Source organism: Botryllus schlosseri, chromosome 2 (genome assembly GCF_051294905.1).
Source record: "Botryllus schlosseri isolate E-star chromosome 2, Bs_hap1, whole genome shotgun sequence".
Taxonomy (NCBI): domain Eukaryota; kingdom Metazoa; phylum Chordata; class Ascidiacea; order Stolidobranchia; family Styelidae; genus Botryllus; species Botryllus schlosseri.
Window position 1 is genome coordinate 11,941,594 of NC_137237.1, and position 21,307 is coordinate 11,962,900.

Sequence of the window (21,307 nt, forward strand, 5' to 3'; positions counted from 1 at the left end):
TCCTTTTGCTTTTTTAGGGTACTCAAGTAGTTTTAGCCTACTTGCTATACTTAGTCATGATTGTGGTTTTAGATTGCTTCCACATCCAATTATTAGTTTTACTTTTTTACCTTCTTGGAAAGCGATTCATCTACTTGCATTCGAGTAAGAAATTTACGACGCTTCTACTACTTGACTACCGACTGTGCATGTAATGTACCATCATATTAGAATCAAGAATCCCAAAAACACCCACTTCCGCGTCCGGAACGAAATTCACAGGCACATTCCCCGCTTGCGGATTACCACCGGCCGAAGGCTGCGCCCTGAAATTAGGATTCCTCATCCTCGACGCCCGCATTCTGTTCACTCCCGAGTTGCCGGAGTTATGAGACGACGGCGGTCTCGGTACGACATTGCTGTTCGAATACGGGCCGTTTTGATTCGCCGGATAAAAAGTTTGCGCGGGGTGAACGAAGTGATGCTGCCCCTGGGCCGAGGCGGGCGGACGCGGCTGCATTTGCCTGTACTGGTCGTTTGGCCTGTAATTGGGGTGACTGATGGGCGGGTCGGCGTTTGGGAACGCAGTCTGTTCGGGATGTTGAAGAATTTGATGATAACTTGTCGACGAAGCGCCGCGCTGGTGATGGTCTGTGATCGCGGGGTTATGCTGGATGTGGGGATGATTCGAGAAAGGTCTTAGGGGGCCGCCTGGCATCACCGAGTTCGGTGGACACGCTGAAAATACACAGTTGAGGTTATGAACTTATGATAATATATTGTGGATACGCAGGAAGGTCCGTAACCCCACTATTTTAGGAAAAATTGTATTGTATCCGGAGATGGTCAGTGTTCTCCTTACAGATTTTGCCCACTTGCACTACGTACTCAAGAGGTTATGATTTTTGTCTATATCCGCATCTATTTGCATAGAGCTGAAAGTAGCCATAGTCGACTACTAACACCATGCGACCAATCGAACAAATCTACTTGTTGAAACTATTACCTTGAGAGTACATTTCAGACGTTACATTTGAGACTTCCTTCCACTTGGGGCAGTTTCAACACGTCTTGGAAATTGGTAATTCTACTTGTAATTGTGTAAAATTCATGACGTCCCCCTTCTACTTCTACTTGCGTTCGAACGCTGACTGCGTCTGACCACCTCATATTGCAATCGATAAGGTATCGCCACTTTCGCAGGTATGCGAAGCCAAATGACAGCTGGTTGAGTTCACCGTTCACTAATAGTAAAGCAATTATTGAACAATATATCGATTGCATACAGCTCTGCAATATCAACACGGATATACTGGCACCGTTAATTTTGCAAATGTCACGTAAGAATTGGGGCTATACACGACGAATGGATAGGATATTAGTAAAGCGCGCCGATGCTCTTAGTTAGAATCATAATATATAATTCACATACGAAATTTTGCGTTCAAGACCTGTGGCATAACGGCACATAATGGGTAATATCACATTGAAATTGTGAAACCATTCAATCGTTAATTTCTCCCATCTTTCAGTTCGTCATTAGCCATTTCTGATCATGCTCCCAAATGTCTGCTATTATTACCCTGCTAGCCGTATCCCTCCGATTTCGTTCAACAATCTAGCCCTTACCGTGAGAGTTATTCTGCGGATACATCCCATTGACGCCAGACATGATGTCCGCATTCAAATTCTCTTGCAGGATATTCTCATTTACTCCAGGCATGTTATGATATCCCTGCTGGGAGGCGTGCCTGCTGTTGAAGTAAGGCTGGCTTTCCACATTAGCCATAGGAGAAGCTTGATAGTCGCCGGCATTGTTGAGAGCCATGTTACTGCCGTTGCTTTGATAGCCGCTTTCGCTGCTGAAGAAGCTGCCGTTGCTGTCGGACCGTTGCCGCGCTACCTGTGGATCAGTCATGCGAAACGGGATTGTTATTACGTCACGCATCACCACGCTGGATCGGCTTACATTCAAGTTTCCAGCCGATAGGAAATTGTTGTAGCCTTGCATCCCAGGAGGGCCGGTTTGAATTTGTTTGTCCCCGTTGTGATAGTTTCTTATTCCTGGTAACGGATTCATGTTGTTCCAACTGTAGTAGCGTTGTACGTTTGACGGTCGGTTCTGATCGAATTGCTGTGAAACATAATGCAAGTCGTCACGATCTGATAGCTTACGCGCGGTTAGTACACATGTCCTAGACGACATCCAGACATATCTACAGCAGAAGCGAGTTGATTGCAAGTGGCACCAGAATCATTCACTATTTCCTTACTTTTATTGAGGATCCTTGCTGTCGTATTAAAAACCAATAGTTGTTTATAGGTGTTTAGAATACGTATAAAAAATATTTTTCCATTCCCGTGGTAGAAAAAGCACGATGCATATCAAAACAACATATAATTTATACAAAGTACACTATGAAACGAAACTCCCGGGAATTGCAGTCCATATTGGCAATGTATTGTGTAGTAGACAGACGTTGTCACTCGTAAGTATCGAGACCCTTTTACTAAGGTTTTGCGTACATGGGCTAGTTACTCCATTTTAGACTATTTCGCTACTTATAGCAGTAATTTAGTTTAGAAATTTACGTTGCTTCTAATTCTACGTGAGTACCAGCGATTGCTGCTTTGACCCCCTCTGGTGGTAGAGACAAACCAAAACTGGCACCAGCAAAAGATATCCTGAAAACAACATGACAAGACTAACAGCATTCGGGCAAGTATAAAATTGGTCAGCCTGAAAATTTTCAACGCTGAAATGACGTCCCAAATACGCCGATTTCATAGCTAACGAATGTGGCGTCGGGGTACCAATACGGAAAGTTTGAGGGAACAAGAGCGCTTTCCCTACGCATTTACTGGGTCGCTGAAGAAGAAGATAGTTTATCAATAAAACCGAGAATCGATTCCAAATGCAAAATTACCTGCTGCGATGTCTTGCGAACCGGATCACTGGCCCTCCTGTTCGCGTTGCCAGATATCTCCTGAGGGAGCGGGGTTCTGGTGGCTCTGTTGAACGGCGCGTCACTGCGTCTTCTGTTCGGAGTGGCCGACGAATTATGATGGTGCGGAGGCGGAGCCATGGGCGGCGCCATGCTGGTGTGGTAAGTCGTATTCCCGGTATGCTGCGCGTTAGATCGAGCGACCGCGTCTTCTTGCAGCCTATGGTGGGAAGGATTTAAGGCAGGGGTTATAAAGATACGGCCCGCGCAGCAATGCTGAGTGAATGATAAAATGCATGCATGTATTATGCAGTCCATTTCTATCAACGGTTGTGATATACAGTGCAAAATACTTCCTCTGAATAATCTCGCAAGATAGCAAATACCGACCATGTTCATATAAATGTAAATCTCTAGGATGAAGAAGAAATGCGTACCATTTCCCGATTTGACTCCTGGTGTAGGTATCTCGGTCCAACGGCGTCGGTGGCGGCCTTCCCGTGACTTCGTTAAACTTGGAGGTCAAGCGATGCAAAGTGTACGGATTTAGCGACGGCAGCATCGGCGACGAGGCTGCGCCTGAATTACCTGATGCGAATGCAGTTCAAATTTAGCGAATCCCTCAATATACGACCCACATCACAAATCGTGTTACCTGGCGCTACTGATATTCCGCTTGACTTTCTTGAGGATCCGAGCGATATCGGGTCGTAGGAGCCGTTTACGAGAACTTGGTTTGTGTTCTGCATGCAATAAGGTGGGATGTTGTAACAAGCCTGTCGTAAGCGACATGTGAGGGAAGATTCCAGCGATTGGGCTGTTACACTTTACCCATCACTAGGCTACTCATCATCCCGTACGGATATACGAAACACAACTCTCATTTGTACAAAGCGGACATATTTTTTCGCACATGAGGACAGAGCAGGCAGCACAGTGAGTGAATGTGAATGCAAACACAAAGACATTGCTTGGATTACGATGCTTGCATTCCAGAACACCACGAAAGAATGCAGAACAAGACTCCCTGAAACTACTGCCGAACATCTCAATTGTGGCCTCACCTGGGAAATGTGAAATATATCATCATATGTTTTGATTTCTCAAAGTCCATCTGAACGTGTATTATCAGTTATCACTGATTATATAGGGATTGGGGAGTACTGATCAAAGCGACCCAGGATGGCCAGTTTGAAGAACGCGTAGTCAGTTGGTTCGTATTTTATTGTAGTTAACAAATACGAGCATCAAAGAACAACTCTTAAAATAGACGTTAGCTAGAATTACAACGTTACTAATTCTGTTCTCAGATTGACCACGCCAAATTAGGGCCGTAAAAGTGCTTCTCGAATAGCTTGTAATATAGCAGAAACAAAGCTGACTCATCGCGCGAACTTTCGGCCTACCAAAGAGCCGTGACTCCGCTATCATCGCATTACGGGAAAGCTATAAGTTGAATACGCTATTTCGGCCTTAAAAGGGTTGAAACACCGCGCACGCGTAGATAAGCACCAAATAATTCCTACAGCCGCATTAGTTAATTCGTGAGCTACGCAACTAACCTGGCTAGATCGCCTACTGGCGTTCGATACCGCCGATGGCTTTCTGCTTGGGTGCCCGGAGCTGGTGCCGCTGTCTCTTCTATCCGGTGCCAGCAGCGTCATATGTCGATTCATCGGCGCCAAGCCGCCAGGGAGGGTATTGGAATGATGAGATGGTTTGCTGGGAGGCCGCGCGTGGTTTTGAGCGTTGATTAAAGTCGTAGACGAGACTTCATTGGTACCATCACCGCTACCTGGAAAATAGAAGAAATGATAGTTTGGGGAAATGTGATCAGCAACAAATTACTACTTCTACATTCTTGGGTTCTGAAGAAAATATATGTTACTTTCACAACTTACTCAAGTGGCGATGCTATAGACCACTTCCCCTTATACTTCAACAATTTTCTCTTTACGAACTTCTGCCAAGCACAGAGTATTGATTAGCGTCACTGCATGAGCGAAAAGACCGTAGCAGAAGTGCGACACCTTCCCATGCCTATGACAATCAGATTCGCTCACGGAATTCGAATCATTTTGAATTTTCAATTCGAGTTGGTCCCGGATACGGACCCAGATTCGGACATGAAAATACACTCATCCTTTTCAACTCCGATCCAAACCCGGGATACCGGTAAATTAGGCACCACAATTCAAGCTCATATTCAGTGAAGTAATCATTTTCGAATTTATTGATACTATATTTATGCATCGCTGTCACTATGGTAGTAGTTATAACATTTCGACCGCTAAATTCACTGACAAACCAACCCTGGCTTGACACTGACCTTGCTGCGGAAAATGCGGGTACGGCGAGTGGTTTGACCCCCGCTCGGTCTTGGGGTTGGAAAACGAAGGCAGGATGTATTCCCCCAACGCGTCTGTTCCCATACCGGGCGGAATCATGCCGGCGTTTCCAATCGACAAGCTTTGCATCTTCTGATTCACCATCCGCGGAATGATGTTTTGACGTAGGGATGTCCGCCTGCGAGATTGCAGTCCTACGCCGCCCGATGTAGAGTCTGTGATGGGAGACAAGGCTGGAGTAAGGAGAATGGGTTCTAACGTAAATCGCGTGGATGGTGGATCTGTTCGCTTTTGATCATGACTCAACTAAAACCCACAATCGATAGCATTGATAAGGCGCCTGTTTTACGTCAAGTTTTCATAAATCAAAAGAAGACCTGCACCTCCATCGGGATATCTTTATGACGTCAGAGATTGCGTCAGTGAAAGTGAAGGCAGTCGATCTAAGTCAAGTCAATTCAATTCCAGATGAGTCAAATCTCAGACGAATATGCAAAGGTCAGTAACGGAGTAATTATACCTTTTCGGAGTTCTCTAATAGGTGTTGCCTATACTTCCATACTTACACAAGTGGTTATGTTTAAATACTAATTCTACTTCACAGTTTTTAGGTGTAACTACGCTTAGAATACTTCGTTACTTACTTGAAATCGCTACTTTTACTTGTGCTTGAGTAGAATCTACGACTTTAATTCTACTTAAAGGATAACGCGAACTACTTTGACCACCTCTTTACTTATGGTATATTTCCATTGCTTATCTTAGTGCGGCACCACCACCAACCGGTGGCAAGTATAGCACAATTTCTGAAGCCTTGTCGACAGTGATTCACCGTTCTGTCGATGGCTTATCGCAATGAAGGAAACCGAAATGATGTTTGTCTCGCACGCCAACAATTAACAACGATATACTTCTTGGATAACACAGAGAGCTATGTGTGACGGTGCGGCAAGCTATGATTAACGAGTCTATATAGCGAATTACATTGTCCCGTTAACCGTCAATTACACAACGAAAACAAAGATATTACGACGATAAAATCGCTTGCTGGAAATTCCAAACCCGGGCGACGCGGGCCGAAAATAGTGCAGCCGCGAAACGCGTCGGTTTCGAGAAGGAATTAAACTGAAAAGTTGGAAAATATGTCAACACTGCCAAGTGTGCCAATTCAAGCGCTGCTACTATTTGAACAGTGACCTTATCATGAGGTTTCTTCCTTTTGAGCTCGCGACGCAAATGTAACCTAGAAATGTGCAAGTATACAAAACAATCGCGTACATTGTATATTCGTAACATCTGCGCATGCAGGAGAGTACTGCCAGATCCATATTTTGGACATCGTGACGTCAATTTAGCTGGGGACGTTATGATCGATTTGGGATTTTAGGTCATAAAGCTACAAATTTTTCCCCTGCCCCAACTATACTATATATAAATTTGCCCTCGATTGGCGTAAATCGAGATGATCTGGTATGCTTCTAAATAATCTGAACCACGGGTGTCAAACTCAACTTGAGTCGCGGGCCGGATTAAAACCTCCAGATCGCTCGCAGGCCGGACCAGTCAAATTATTCCAAAATGTCACCTCAAAATTCCTGCACTTGTTTTTCACTTGAATACTTTATTATGATGCCTGCCTACATGATAGTATATTACATTATGTTACGGATCATAGGGGTTCTATTCTAGTGACACCTTTATTCGCAAACAATAAAATTGGCAAATATACGCTAAAACAGTGGCTCTCACGACGGTAAAGTATAGGCATATGTCTACACCCTCACAGGGCCCCACTTTTTAGTGGTACTCTGGGGATAGCCATGAGTATGGGCTGTGAGGAATACAGGAGATTTAACTGCAAATGCGGAAGTTGGAATTTGGTTTAGCAGTATTAAATCGCGATTTGGGTTTCTGTGGGGCTATGGGGACTATTTGAGCCAAAACTGATGCAGCAGTGCGACAAAAGATATTTGAATTCTATTTTTGTGACTATTTCATTCTCCGTGTAACCCGCATACCGGCTGCCCATTGGGTTTTTTCGCTCCTATGAAGAGTTACTTTTCGGACCATCTTTTTTAAAAAACATGTGAACTCGGTGTGGACTTCTCGCCTTTCTGGATAGGTTGTCAATGTTAGCGACTCGGTTCCTAATATCGACTACAGTGAATTCATAGCAACGCTGTGGGTTGGGTATAAGGCGGTCTATGAAGATGAACATGATGACATTTGTTGTCTTGAGGGATTATTCATTGGAAGTATTTGTTACTAAAAATCGAAATATGCTGGATAATACGATCATCGCGGGCCGCATGTTTGACACCCTTGATCTAAAGATTCTTAACTGAAGAGTACGAATTGACGTTATCGGAAATTAATTGGAGTAGTTGGTTGTATTAAGTTTCAGATATAAATTCATGCTGCAATATCGGTGCTTCGTAACGAGTGATACGCTCTAAGCGACAAGGGTGTGTATTCACACCCGTGTAACACCAATGATTGTAGGGGTGTGAATGTACACCCTTGGTACACGAAACCAGAGCCTACCTCAGACTTTCACAACGGTATAAATCAAACACAACATTTTAATCCAAATGATGCTTGCACGCAGGGACTAAGAAAGGTATGCAGTAAGCACGTAGGCACGCAGTATTAAACCGCGATATATTTCTGAGTTAAGTTCCGTTTTCGTGTACCACCTTTTGGGTGTGAATACTTAAACTCTTTTCGCTGAGAATGTATAGTACCGGTACGCGGCATGCCAGCAGATATCCCATATCACAGATCAGCAGACTGTCACTGAACCACACTGCGACAAACACCGATTCGCAGAATCCCACAAGACGCTTATCAGAATTGATCACGATAATCTCAAGGTTAGATCATCAATGTTGTAACGTTTGTGATTATGTCGTAATAAATCGAGGTTATGCTCCTCACCTGGCAGTGGATTCTCATCCACGACAATGTCCCCATCGCTGTCGTGATCGTGCCCGTATCCGGCGTTCAGCTCGACTCCGGAATCATTGTTGTTATACGGATGATGGGCGTGCGGCGAGTTTTGCGGGGTCGTCGACATATCCGAGCCGGAAGTGCACGTGGACTGATTGCTTCGGGGATTGAGGTTTCCGGGGCCGTTCTAAGCAGGAGTGTACCTATCATAACACGTATCGCGACCGATCGCGAGCGTATAATGACTATACGTGGAGCGACACAGCTTGCCAACATCGTGTCGCGGTCACGGACACAATTCGCCGCTGTCATTATTTTGCAATCATCCGGAGCGTTTGAGGCATGGCGCGGAGATACAATCGGTAATCGGAAACGCGAAGTTGAATGTGCGTGATAAGGTCGCGATAACCCTGCGCCGGAAAGGGCACGAAACGCGGGAGTGCGAAACAGCACGTTGTGATGTGATGGTCATGGCTTGTTGCTGTTATATTATTATTCATGGTGTTTCGACTACTTCGTGGTCATTTACGCCGGTCAGATATAATAATGATTCCTGAGCTGCGGACCCTACGTTTTTAGACATCGCTTATCGCGTGCGGGCTGTCGATTTATAGCACGGGCCACTATCGTTCTAGACTTTTTGTGAGATATTCTTATGCGGATAGGATGACGACCAGAAGACAAGATAAACGTCCAACAATAAGGAAAGGATTCCGGAGTCGACCTCGGTCGGACTCGAACCTGCAACCCATTCATTGGTGTTCTGCTGTATCATAGGAAGGATGCTTGACCCTTGGTTGAAATTTCTCACAGAAATCTCACACCACATTGACCTTGAACGCTTTGCTTTTGATCTGCGAATCAAAACATTCCTGTCGGCGTTTTAATTAGCGCTTTGCCGGAATACCGCAAAGTGGCTAAGACTACATTCGTTGTCAGAGATGTTCCAATCTAAACTTGAGAAATATGCAATATGCATATATATGCCCGATTGATAAACGGCTCGGGATAGGTTTACATTATCACCGACTGTACGTGTGCATAGTGTAAATTTAATCGGTGTCAGCATCATGCCATTTTAATTTCTCATACTCAATGCTCACCGTGTCTCCGGCTCCATTTTGACTTCCAGGAGAAATCGGATTGCATCCTTGTCCCGGCGGTTGATTATTGTTATTCTGATCTTTTTCGTCTTTCCGCACCGAGTCCGCTTCCTGCAAGGAAAGCAATTAGCGACCCGGGCGCTGCTAATCCGCGCGATTGTTTCGCCACAAACCCAACCTGTTTCACAGTGCGGTCGTCCTCCATTTTCTTCGCTTCCTCTCTCTCCCTCTCGGCTTTCATGCGCTTCGTAACATGAGCGTCTGGGCCGTGAACCGTCTTGACGTGTTTACGCAGCGAGCTGGGATCGGTGTAACGCTTCGTGCAGTTTGGAATGCGGCAGACGTACGGTTTCTGCGAAGTCGTGGAAGGCTCTATTTTACGCCATGTAAATTTACAGTACAACGTAGCGTGCAGTAGGAGCGAATATACGGATCATTCCTTCACGGCCGTTGTGATACGGATGCCGGGAAATGTCAGCTTCGCTGTGCCTCTTGGGGTTATGATGTTATATTGGTTTAGATAATTTTACAGACACATTTACAGTCATCAAGATTGATCGTCAAATCGGATCAGCTAAGACACAGTAGCTACGAATAGAATTTTAGGCCATCCGCAGATATAAATAGTACACTTTTCGCTAACAGATAATGCGGAGTGTATTACGCTTCTTGGCGGCTATTCCTATGCTGATAATATCATTACCGAAATGGGTACAAAACCAGCATATAGCGAAAATTCGAGACGGGCGATTAGATTCCAATGATGGCTTGACGCCACCGATGCATTAAGATGCGGAAAAACAGATGGTATCAAAATTACCACGTCAAACATTTTTGGCAAGAGCGTCTTTCGCCCGCCTATAGCTACACCAGTGCGATCAAGGTGTCAAGGCATATCTCAATCTTGCTAGTTTTGGACAATATCGCTATGTTTTCTGAGAGAGTGCTTATAGTACCACAGGTTGAAAGACTATTGAAATCAATCGCAATCACTATCACATAAAAACCACGAGACGAGTTTAGATAGGGTTGCCTTTAAAACAAATGGTTGTTTAAAACATTTTGCTTAAACACCGTACATCGATATGGGATGGTTGGAACCCTCAAAATAGTCGGTTCAACAGATATATAGTACATATATTTCGTCAAAGGAGCTATATTTACCCTATATTTTCAATGGTCAATGCCAATCCACTATGACGTCACAATTGAATATTCGTGACGTCATGATTTGAAAAAAAACATGTTTTAAACAAGGGCCTTGTTTAAACATGTTTGTTTAATATTGATTTTTGTTTTAAATGCAACCCTAAGTATAGATATGGACACAATGATAAATTATGGCACTGTTATATGCTACTACAATTGCGCAAATAGCTCAGTGGAGTGATCGGCACTATGTGTATCGCATGCATTCCATGCAACAAATGTTTGTTTAAGCATGTTTGATGTAGAGGAAACCGCGTCTAATGTGTGCAATTACCTCATTAGAATGCGTCCTGTTCTGATGTTTAGCTCTATCCGAGGCGTTGCTGAAAGCTTTCGAGCACCCCGGATACTCGCAAACGTACGGTTTTTCGCCGGTATGTGATCGTAAATGAGTCTTTAGGTTCTCAAGTCGTGAATACGCTTTGCTGCATCCCTCAAACTGTAAATCATCGCAATGAGGCATAACATACGTACGTAAATACACAAGCCTAATCGTACCGTGCATTTGTGCGGTTTCTCGCCAGTATGTCGACGCATGTGAACCACAAGCATGTACTGCGCCTTGAACGGCTTTTGGTCTCGCGCGCAGTCCTTCCATCGGCACACAAATTCCTTTTTCTCTCCGTGAATATGGTCGTTGTTAATATGCTGACAAGAGTAGAAACATACACGGTTCATGTCGACAAAACGACTGAATATGCGTACAAGGCACTTTTACGAATGTTTACACGAGCGAATGCTCTTAACGTGATTACGATTCGTATATCTTAACACCTCTCCCGTTACTATAACAAACAAAAGATTTTTCGACATTGACATATGACATAATGCACTGAAATATATTAGAGAATGGTAAAACTACCGCGAGATCACTTAACACTGATTCTGAGTCATATAAGACTGTGGCGGAAAAGAATACGAATATAAGATCAGCGGTAACTTGCACATTATACGTTCATTCAATTACATCAGTTGTGAATAGCATAAGAAGGGAACAGACACGTTCAACTGAGTCAAGTAATGATTGACTCAATACTAAAATGATGGTTTGCGTGATTCTAAAATACTTCATCAAGCACCATGCAATAAACTGTACGTTCCTTGTTAGTGCATAGTGCACACTACACGCTTAAACCCCTATAACACTCCAAATGACACGGAAGTTGCACGCAAGGTAAGGACTTCTTGACCCATAAAGTTCAAACGTCAAGATCATCGCATGTTTATGCAACTTTGTCGCCGATATCCAGCGAGGCAATATGTGCGTATTGTATGATATTAGTCAGCGTACTATATACCTTATACGGCGCCAGGCAGTCTTGATCAATACTGGTATAGTGTTCGAAGATTAATGAAACGTTATATGGAATCAATCGAGCTAATCTTGTGGTGTTTTAAAGATGCGATTAGATTGTCATTTGAATTGAATGGTAAGTCAAAACTTTGTCGGAAATAACCAGTATCGGGTATACTACGAAGTTTCTATACAACGCTTCTGGAGCAAACTATAAGACAGATCTCACCGAACGCAATACCGGCTACAAATATCCGATGACTAGCAGGCTTGTCGAAAAACGTCGAAAACTTTTAAAATTTATAGCGTCAGGTCAAAGTGCGTCAAAATTCTTTACAAAGGAATTTTGGTTACAAACTGCATTGTCGGGATTGCACTGCCAGGAGCTTTTCATTTTAGATTTTACACCTTGTAGCTTAGGTTACTTTATACAGTTGTAGATGGCTCACTGTCTACTTATTGTGTATTTGGCGCTTTGGCCGAAAAAAAGTTTTTTTTCACGTCAAGATTTGCCATACGTTTTTAAATTTTAGCCCTATTGATGACTTTGACAAGAGGTCGAGTTGGACGCACTTTGAGTTCGTCATAATTTACCAAGTCACATCGCGGCGCGATTAGCATAATCACGAATTTTCCTCACTCCATTCCGATTTGACATAATAATAAGACTATAGTCAAGTGTCGAGAGTGGACTTAGTCGAAATTAGATCGCATTAATTCGACTCAAGTGTTTTGACGCTGGAATCCATTCCTCAACCATCAACATACGTGCACGAGTTGCTCCTGCGTGTCGAACTCCCTGTGACAGCTCTCCCAGCCGCAATTGGTTTCGTACACCGTTTCGGTCTCGTCCGCATTTCGCGGCTGACTCGGTCCTGGAGAGAGCATTGTGAAGTGGATTAGTTCGGAATTGCATCATTATAGGAAAATCATAACAAATTAGGACTTTACGGGGTCTATTCAAAATCCGAGTGTATGTCGCTCGTAAACCACGCACAGGTCATACGTGCTACGAGTGCGTAATACTAATAGATGTCATCCTCGAACTGTTACTCTTTCATTTTTCTAACAAAGTGCAAAGAAATCTCTTGAAAAAATTATGCTTGGGTCTATGCACGCTTCTCTGTACACCGTGAATTCACATGGCGCATTGTCGTGTCATAGTGCTTCATACAAGTCTTCACTGGATACCCCGACAGTAACATTACATTATATAAATAGTTATAGTTTGCTTTAAAATATACTAGAAGAGCTTCTTGGAGGAACAGAACTTCAATATATACTTGAATAATATATTCATGGTGAAATCAACCCCGAATATTTTCGGCTGACACTCGTCAGGGTAATCGTCAGCAACTGGTCGACAATTGGAGAGGACATTGTACATCAACAATCGTATCACCAAGTATGACGTCACTGGCATGAACTTTAGAATAATCGAATACACTATACACTGCGATGGCTACTCAGAAAATCGCCAGCTACGTACGCATGAAACGCTATAGTTGACAATTTCATGTGCAATTTGCATCGTACATAACACGGGCCGGGCTACATGTCCTATACCTCTCAAGTTCGTTGATCGATTGCTTGAATAAATTAATCACTGCTGTCATTAGTGCAAGTTAATAATCACAAATGCAAATTATTCATCCTCGTCCCACCATAGGATGGATAAAAAACTGGAAATGCCTACCTGTCATTCGCATAGCGGAATTCACAGCAGGGCTGTGAGGCTCGGTTTTGATCAGGCCGTGGTCGTAGTGGTGCTGACTCTCGGTCTTGATAAAAGCAAGGAAACGACCATGAACATTCAACAATAATCCAGAACAAATACAGGCAGCAAATATATGTTTGATGAGCAAAGAAATTTACGAATAGGTATCTCGAAGCAAGTCGGGAAGAATCAACTTATAATCAGATTCGTTTAAAACAAGCAATCCTATATCATTCAGGGGTTGCAGAAATTGACCAAATACTATGTTCAACCTTATTAACTCCATCCGGCATCCTTGCAAGTGGAACTTGATTCGGGCGGTGACCGATATCCTGATGAGTGATTTGATGTTGAGGATGAAAATGATTCTGCGGCCTCGTCATTTGCGGATGCATCGGAGCCGCCGGAGCTGGCATGTGCGTGAAAGATCCCGGAGAAAACCCGGCCGAAGCTGCGGCTAGCCGACTCGTAAGCAGCTGCGTGTGCATGGGAGACGCGAGTCTTGTGTTGAATCCCATTTGTGGACTGTAAGCGCAATGAAGTTGATAACTGAGAAGCGGATACGCTATGTCCATGTATGAGACAGGGTCAACGATGACGAGTTGATACGCTTGTCCCAAATACACGTCCTCAGTAATACTGTAATAGGCTCCACACGAAATATATAGAAACACTGTAAACTGACTTCTGATGTACTGGCCTATTTTTGAATCAAAATGATATACACATAAACTATAGTCAGTTAGTATCGGTAGATTTACATCATTGCATCACTTGGTATCGGCAGAATTAAAAATCAAGAACCTGTAGTTACGACTAGGGCTGGGCATAATGATTCGAGTACTCGAATCTGAATCGAGTAGTAATTTGAATGATTCGAGTCGAGTAGTCAAATACGATTTTTTCGAGTACTGAAATTATGCGCTCTTCGCCGCTGAAAGTTAATTTATCAACAAGAATTATAATTTCGGTACTAATTTTCACTGTTGAGGCCTTGAAACCTTCAATGGTCGTACATTTCTAAAGTCATGATCATTCCACAACATTGCCACCAAGTGAAATGAAATCAGTGTGGTCCAAAAAATACCCAGTTATCTTTAATGTGATGGATAACCAGCATTATATTATTTATGGTGGCATAAAAAGGTACATATTTGTACTTTGACATACTGCATTCGGTTATGACGTCATACGGAGTGATACTCCGTACGGCAGCAAAAAAGCGAAGAAATCGACCGTACGATAGCCGTAGCGACAGCCGCCGTGAACGAATGTGAACATTTCCACGGCAAGACGGCCTGTTGACCGTACGATGGAAAACCGCGCGGCAAAAATCGTGGCCGGGAACCGTGCATGTGTGAATTAGCCTTTACTGGACTCAAAGCAGAAGACGTGATTCAGAATCGAATCACCCGGGTACACGATTTTGCCCAGCTCTAGTTACGACTCGGTAAGTACGTTCATAAAGCGCCCAGATAATACAATCAAAACATTGAGAGATGTCATAGCAGAGGGCCAGTGGCCCATGTCGCGATATGAGTCGCGCCTATTAGCTGTTAGCATCTAAAAAGAGTTGAATATGGGTGATACTGGTGTTGTGTATTGAACAGAAAGATTTCTTGATCACCACCTACTTACTTTTTGAAATCCAATTAATGGAAGTCAGAGTCCATTCGGGAAATGGGCAGTCGTTTCGGAATATTATAATGTGGGTCATATGGCATTGTTATGTGAGCACGGAGATGAAGTTAAGCATTTCAAAAGCCAAAGTGTTATAGGTGCAAAATTCGCATTAACTGACATACTCTCACCAGTGCAGCTGTATAGATAGCGCGGCCACAAAATAAAATACGTACGCCCAAATCTGAGAGTGGGATAGCGCCAATGAAACGCTAGTCTGCTCCGTGAAACCTCGCCAATACCAGCAAAATGACTCAGTCAATCTCAGACATTCGCGAAAAACCATCCTAGGTGACAACGGCGGCGTGACGTCTTAGGATTATTAGTTCAATATCACGACATCCACAAAATCGCATTCTCGCGGGAAATCCTCATGTAACGGCCGGCGCTAGACAGGGCCGCAGTTACATGTGCAAGTAGACAGCGGTTTACAGCAACACAAACAACTCGCACCTAATCCCGCGGGCTGACAAGTGGCCGTAACTTCCAGCGCTGCCGATTGACGAATTCCGCGAATTCCCGACGCTTCCGGTGAACGGTAGCAGAGAGTTGGGGGAAGTCCGTATCATCAAATCGATGCTGATGTCGGAATGCGAGGGAGATATGGATAGGGCTCTTTTCTGACCTTGCCGCGACCTGAATATGTATACAAGCGCGTCAGAATAGACTCGAAAGGCTAAGTAGTCATCAATGACACGGCGGTTTAAAAAAGAACGGGGCGACTGCATTATTTCATGTTAACAACGCAGGCATCATCATGGTACCGCGTTGAGAGCGATTTTCCGACAGCATTTCGTACTGATCTGGATATCGTGCGGAGCATTTTATCACGATTATCACGGTATGATTAGATTATTTATGAGCAACATTCGCAAATGGACCTACATTACAACAACAGCGTACTCAAATCTGGGAGTCGCTTAAAAAATTTTAGATGAGGCATACCCAAAACCAGTGAATCAGCAACAGAGCAAGGAACCCGATTGAACCCGGGATGCTTACCGTATGTAGAACGGGCTGGACAATCTCGACATGTCACCGTTCCTGTCTAAAGACATGCCGAGTGACCGATCGACGCCTGCATTCGCGACGGCTGCCAATAACGACTGCTGTTGGGCGAGTTGATAGTACGCCATTGTGTTCAATGCGTTTTGAGTCTGGCCGTTCTGAACCGTGTTAGCCGACTGTATTGCTCCGTTGCTGCCGACGCTGGTAGCTGCGTTTGAGGAGCCGGTTGCGTTGTTGCCGTAATAAAACTGTAATTTCTCTCCGTCTCTGCCTGTAAAATTCGATAGAATCCTAACTGGAGTCAGTCTGACTTTGGATATCAACACATATGTGTGTATGTGTATATTATAACTGGATTACTTGGTCATTCCCAGTAACTACAAAGTGAGAGTGAAATTGCTCGCGATAACGACATTGAATTGTGACGTAGTCTTTGGAATATAAAATAATATTGTAACAAACAACTTGTCCATATTGCCAACATTATCGCACTCCAAGCTTTTCGACTGACTCTTTCTTATCAGGGGCGAACGAACGTCCATAAATGAGGTTAGCCAAATTCAAAATCTTGAAATAAATGTATCGTTGTGGCAATAATCAGGACCATCGAACGGGATATAACGACTATAGGGCTAAAAGTTAATTTATCAACTAGAATTACAGATTCGATACTATTTTCCACTGCGGGGCGAGCGGCTGAAACCTCGATTAACGGTATCACAGCACAGGCCTACGGAACATGTAGTGTAAAGCTACGCACGTTAGTAGTGGAAATAACATATATGTGAAGCGGTGATCAACCTACTCTACAACATTGTCAAAAAGCGGAATGAATTAGGTACACTCGAAAGAAATACCAAATAATCTTTATTGCGACACGTGAAACTGGCATTATATTCATAGCGGTGTCCTAAAAGGTACATATTTGAATTTTCCACATCATGCATGCTACTGTGACGTCGCAATGAGTCATACTCTACTCGTAGCCTAATACTGTACAGACAAGTTCAACCGTGAAAATAACCGAATACCATGTTCTATAATACATATGCATACGCACCATGAACATATTTTTGTTGCTATATAAAAAATTTGCACCTCCTGAAGCCTATTCAAAATAATATTGCGGCTAAATATAATCACAAACCGTGTAGTTTATTTACGAATAGATATATCAATGAAATACTTGGCCGAAACATTTCATGAGACTCGATATCGAGATGGCAAATATGTAATCCACAAAACTATACAATTCACATATAGAAAATCCCCTCTACCTTGCATGGAATGTCTCGGGCTCAATCCTCTTGCCTGCGATAATATGGACATCGTAGGCGAGGTGAGTGATCGCATGTAGAAGTCCAAAGATGAGTTGTTTGCAGAACCCATGAACAATCCAGGTGCGCCGTTGAGAGATGGTTGCATTGGCGAGTGAGGGGATATGGGCAGCAGCGAGATGTCTGGCAGAGTGTTTCCCATTCCCGGTTCACTGAAGCCAATCGCAGGGGTCAGGAGAAAGACAAAACTCGGATCGATTTCAGAAAATCCTATTAGATACTCGAAGTCACAGGTGTTAAATTGAAGCATTACCTATCGTATACTGCCAGGGCGTGGTTCTTAGATAACTGACTCCAGGAAGACGGATAATACATGCTAAAGATGTATTAAAAATATCCCTTTGTTCTCATAAACAATAACAAGAATCTCAAACACAAAATTCACTACAACAAAAATGATTCGGTTGTTTAATTCATATTTCAACCAAGAACCAACTATACCGACGGAGTCAACCGTGAAATCAATTAATTGTTTTATTAAAATTTTCATCAGATCGAAACACCACAAGACTACAATATTATGGAAAGTTCCAAACTAGGCAAACTGAATAAACAGAGCACAAACTCATATCAATAACTTGGTCGGTTGAAGCGTCGTTATTAGGGCTGCATTTAAAACAAACATGTTTAAAACAAGGCCCTTGATCATAACATTTTAAGCCATGACGTCATGAGTATTTAATTGTGACGTCATAGTGGAATGACATTAACAATTGAAAATATAAGGTAAATATAGCTCCTTTGACGAAATATATGTACTATAGCTGTTGAACCTACTATTTGGAAGGTTCCAACCATCCCATATCAACATACGTCGGTAATTGTCCGCAGGCTCATACAACATGTTTTTTTTAAAGTATTCACACAATTACGGCATGATTTTACAACTTGAAAAAAAAAATTAAAAAGGCCTTTGTTTAAAACATGTTTTATACAACCATTTGTTTTAAATGCAACCATAGCCTCGTTAGACTTCCAACTAAACATTTATATATACATATACAAGTTACTGCCATGTTTATTCTTTACTATACACACAAAGCAGCAGATAAAGGATACATACTCGTGATAGCTCAACTGGCGCGGGTCAAAGGGATATCTGCCATCTCGGATTTTGGAATCCACGGGTATGTGCGGCTGAACGTAGAAATTTCCGCTACGAGTCTCCACTTGAAAAAAACGTGTAGGATAAGTGTGACGAGGCCGTAAATAATAATTGCGACAACGACATTATATCTATTGAGTCATCAGGAAACGTTACATTTCGCCATCCACAAACGCAGGCCCGTGGGCAATTCTAGCAGACATTCCGAAGTTTTAGGACACAGCCGTCGAGTTCACGAACATCCCACCCAAGAATACAACACCAGAAATGAATATTTATCATTATTACGGGCTTCTTGTTTGCGAGCGGCTCATAAACGAAGCGGCGAACTAATGCCTAATGATGTAAGCAGCGTCTCGCTTCGAACCCAAGCCAAAGTTTGCCAGAAACGAGATCGATGAACTGCGCTGAGATAATGCGAAAGTTTTCTTTCTGGGCTTAGATACGCTTTGATGGCCACGCGCATCGCAGAAATTCGATGCCTCGCGCTCGCTATCAGGCTCTTACGAACTAGGTCACGGGGCGGTGTTCGGTCTAAGTGCGCGGAGTCATATCTTAATTAGTACCTGTAGATTGGTGATGGTCGTTGGTGAAGTTGACATCATGCGGATTTGACGGGGCGAGGAACGCAACGTTGTTGTGTTTTTGCTGTTTATATTCGTCATCTGAAATTGGGCTGTCTGGTGACTGGCGTTCTATATACGGTCGAAACGGATCCACGCAAAAATAATACCGTACCGTGCGCTCTGGGATACTCGTTCAAGCCAAGTTTTTTAGCATTTGTCTCCTCCGCTATTTTTCCTGTAGAAATAAAGAGATACGGAAGGCGCTCAAAGATACAGTCGAGCGTATCGCGCACTAGTCGCTATATCGGTGCGAACTTTTCGCAGATTAGGGGCAATTTCTCCGCGTGTCGCGCTCGAGTAAATATATACGGCGTCTCCTGTTCACAGTCGAAAACAATATATGCTTAAACGACCCATATTTCCGCTGCGACCTTCATGCACGGAATTTAATACTAAAAATGAGGTGTAAGAGGAATACTTACAAGAATAACATTTGTTAATCACGACCACGGCGTTACGACGCTTCGCGGCGTCTGTAACTTTATTTATCCCTTGGGGCTGAATGAAGGTTGGTAGAGCTTAACGGAGATTAACTCATCTGCGTTTTGTTATCAATATTACGCAATGCGTTTATGCGCACCGGACAATTACAAAAAAGCCCTGTAGCGATTAGAGCAGTGGTTCCCAACCTGTGGTACGCGAACCATTAGTGGTACGCGAAGGTATTCCAGGTGGTATGCCAGTAGATTCTGTATTCTACTGAGAAAACGACAACGCAACTCGGTAACTGCTGAGAGCGTTATTATTATAACAAGCATTAAATGTATGTGTGTGCTAACGGTTATTATGAAGAATCAGACCCCATAGTTCAATTGGAATACCAATGTTCCGTCTAATTTTTCACGAGTCTGCGCGCACTCACCAAGTCACTGCGTGTTCTCTTGGACAGCAGTACGTAACGACTGAAAAAATGTCATCACTTCGGCTTTCTTGTGCGTGGCACACGTTTTTATCTGCGCGACGACTTTAAAAGCAGTGTGCAGCTTAAGAGAGGACAGTTTTGCACACCCCCAACCCCTACAACATTTACATATCCTTGTACTTCTGTTGCCAATTTTGTGACGTGATTATGACGTCATAAATTGTGGAAACATTTTTGGACCGCCTTCGGCACGCGTATCTTATGCAGATGGTACGCGAGCACTGCATAAAACCTCGAAATGGTACGCGGGTGGAAAAAGGTTGGGAATCACTGGATTAGAGACACCTTCAACAGTCAACGCCGAACGGCAGTTGTTATTGGTAAGTCCCGTAAACTGTGAAAAAAGTTATCCCAAGTGCTTTTGCCGTAATTGAAGAGTCCAGCCAAATGCGACCGATATCTGGATGTCAGCCCCGGATTCCACATGTTTATGATTGTAATCTCATGGTGATGCCAATGTCCCTTCGCGTCCGAGCCGTATATGTTTATGTTTACCTTAAATTCGCATCCCCCATACGATGATATAAATAATTCTGTCTGCATGATGTAGATATACCATGTATCCTAAGTACACGAATACGAGCAATCGAACATACGCGCACGAGGAATTGGTGGTTACTAACGAAGAACTTCTACTTTTTCGAAACACTCGATTGGATTGTGCCTACATTACTTACTCAGCTGATTATGATTTTAGAGCAATTCTACTAAACTGTTTTTAGGCGCTAATTCCACTTCTACATAGCAGAAATTTACAACACTACTTCTACTTTAACTTGAGTACCAACGATTGCCACTGCTGATAGCAGACTCCATATTCCGTAGCAAATTAGAAAAGCAGTTGAAAAACACGCGAACCGGTTTCGCGTCATAAAAACAGGTCAGCTAGTGAATAAAGGCGGAAGAAAATTTCAAGCTCACGCTGCTTCGCGCAATTATTCTGTCCGATTCGCGCGCGTTTGAAACAGGAATTACTTCCCGCTGTGATTTCAACGCAATTTATGCATCGAATCAAAAGAGCAACGCTGCGAGCGTCGATGGTGTCATGGAATTGCGCGACCAATATCGCTTCATCTTTGCCGGGT

The 21,307-nt window shown here is 43.3% G+C and overlaps 2 protein-coding genes across 3 annotated transcripts in view; one reads left to right on the forward strand and one right to left on the reverse strand.

Annotated features, from left to right (window-relative positions):
- LOC145433574 (transcriptional activator GLI3-like) overlaps nt 1-21,307 on the reverse strand; it is a 34,889-nt gene that overhangs the window by 4,619 nt on the left and 8,963 nt on the right. For both annotated transcript variants that reach the window (XM_080310704.1, XM_080310705.1), the window contains 22 exons: nt 19,413-19,475; nt 19,241-19,339; nt 18,633-18,738; nt 17,510-17,721; nt 16,227-16,503; nt 15,678-15,860; nt 13,817-14,069; nt 13,524-13,608; nt 12,596-12,702; nt 11,032-11,181; nt 10,808-10,972; nt 9,503-9,676; nt 9,325-9,435; nt 8,210-8,408; nt 5,254-5,487; nt 4,487-4,719; nt 3,580-3,667; nt 3,362-3,512; nt 2,907-3,144; nt 1,949-2,113; nt 1,609-1,882; nt 236-717 (listed from right to left, as the gene is read on the reverse strand). In XM_080310704.1, the coding sequence (XP_080166830.1) occupies nt 236-717; nt 1,609-1,882; nt 1,949-2,113; nt 2,907-3,144; nt 3,362-3,512; nt 3,580-3,667; nt 4,487-4,719; nt 5,254-5,487; nt 8,210-8,408; nt 9,325-9,435; nt 9,503-9,676; nt 10,808-10,972; nt 11,032-11,181; nt 12,596-12,702; nt 13,524-13,608; nt 13,817-14,069; nt 15,678-15,860; nt 16,227-16,503; nt 17,510-17,721; nt 18,633-18,738; nt 19,241-19,339; nt 19,413-19,475 (4,049 nt within the window). The remainder of the gene's footprint in view (nt 1-235; nt 718-1,608; nt 1,883-1,948; nt 2,114-2,906; nt 3,145-3,361; nt 3,513-3,579; nt 3,668-4,486; nt 4,720-5,253; nt 5,488-8,209; nt 8,409-9,324; nt 9,436-9,502; nt 9,677-10,807; nt 10,973-11,031; nt 11,182-12,595; nt 12,703-13,523; nt 13,609-13,816; nt 14,070-15,677; nt 15,861-16,226; nt 16,504-17,509; nt 17,722-18,632; nt 18,739-19,240; nt 19,340-19,412; nt 19,476-21,307) is intronic.
- Nucleotides 7,657-21,307, forward strand: part of LOC145433575 (centrosomal protein of 19 kDa-like) — a 198,790-nt gene continuing 185,139 nt past the window's right edge. The window contains exon 1 of the mRNA XM_080310706.1: nt 7,657-7,668. The gene's annotated coding sequence lies outside the window, so the exon portion shown is untranslated. The remainder of the gene's footprint in view (nt 7,669-21,307) is intronic.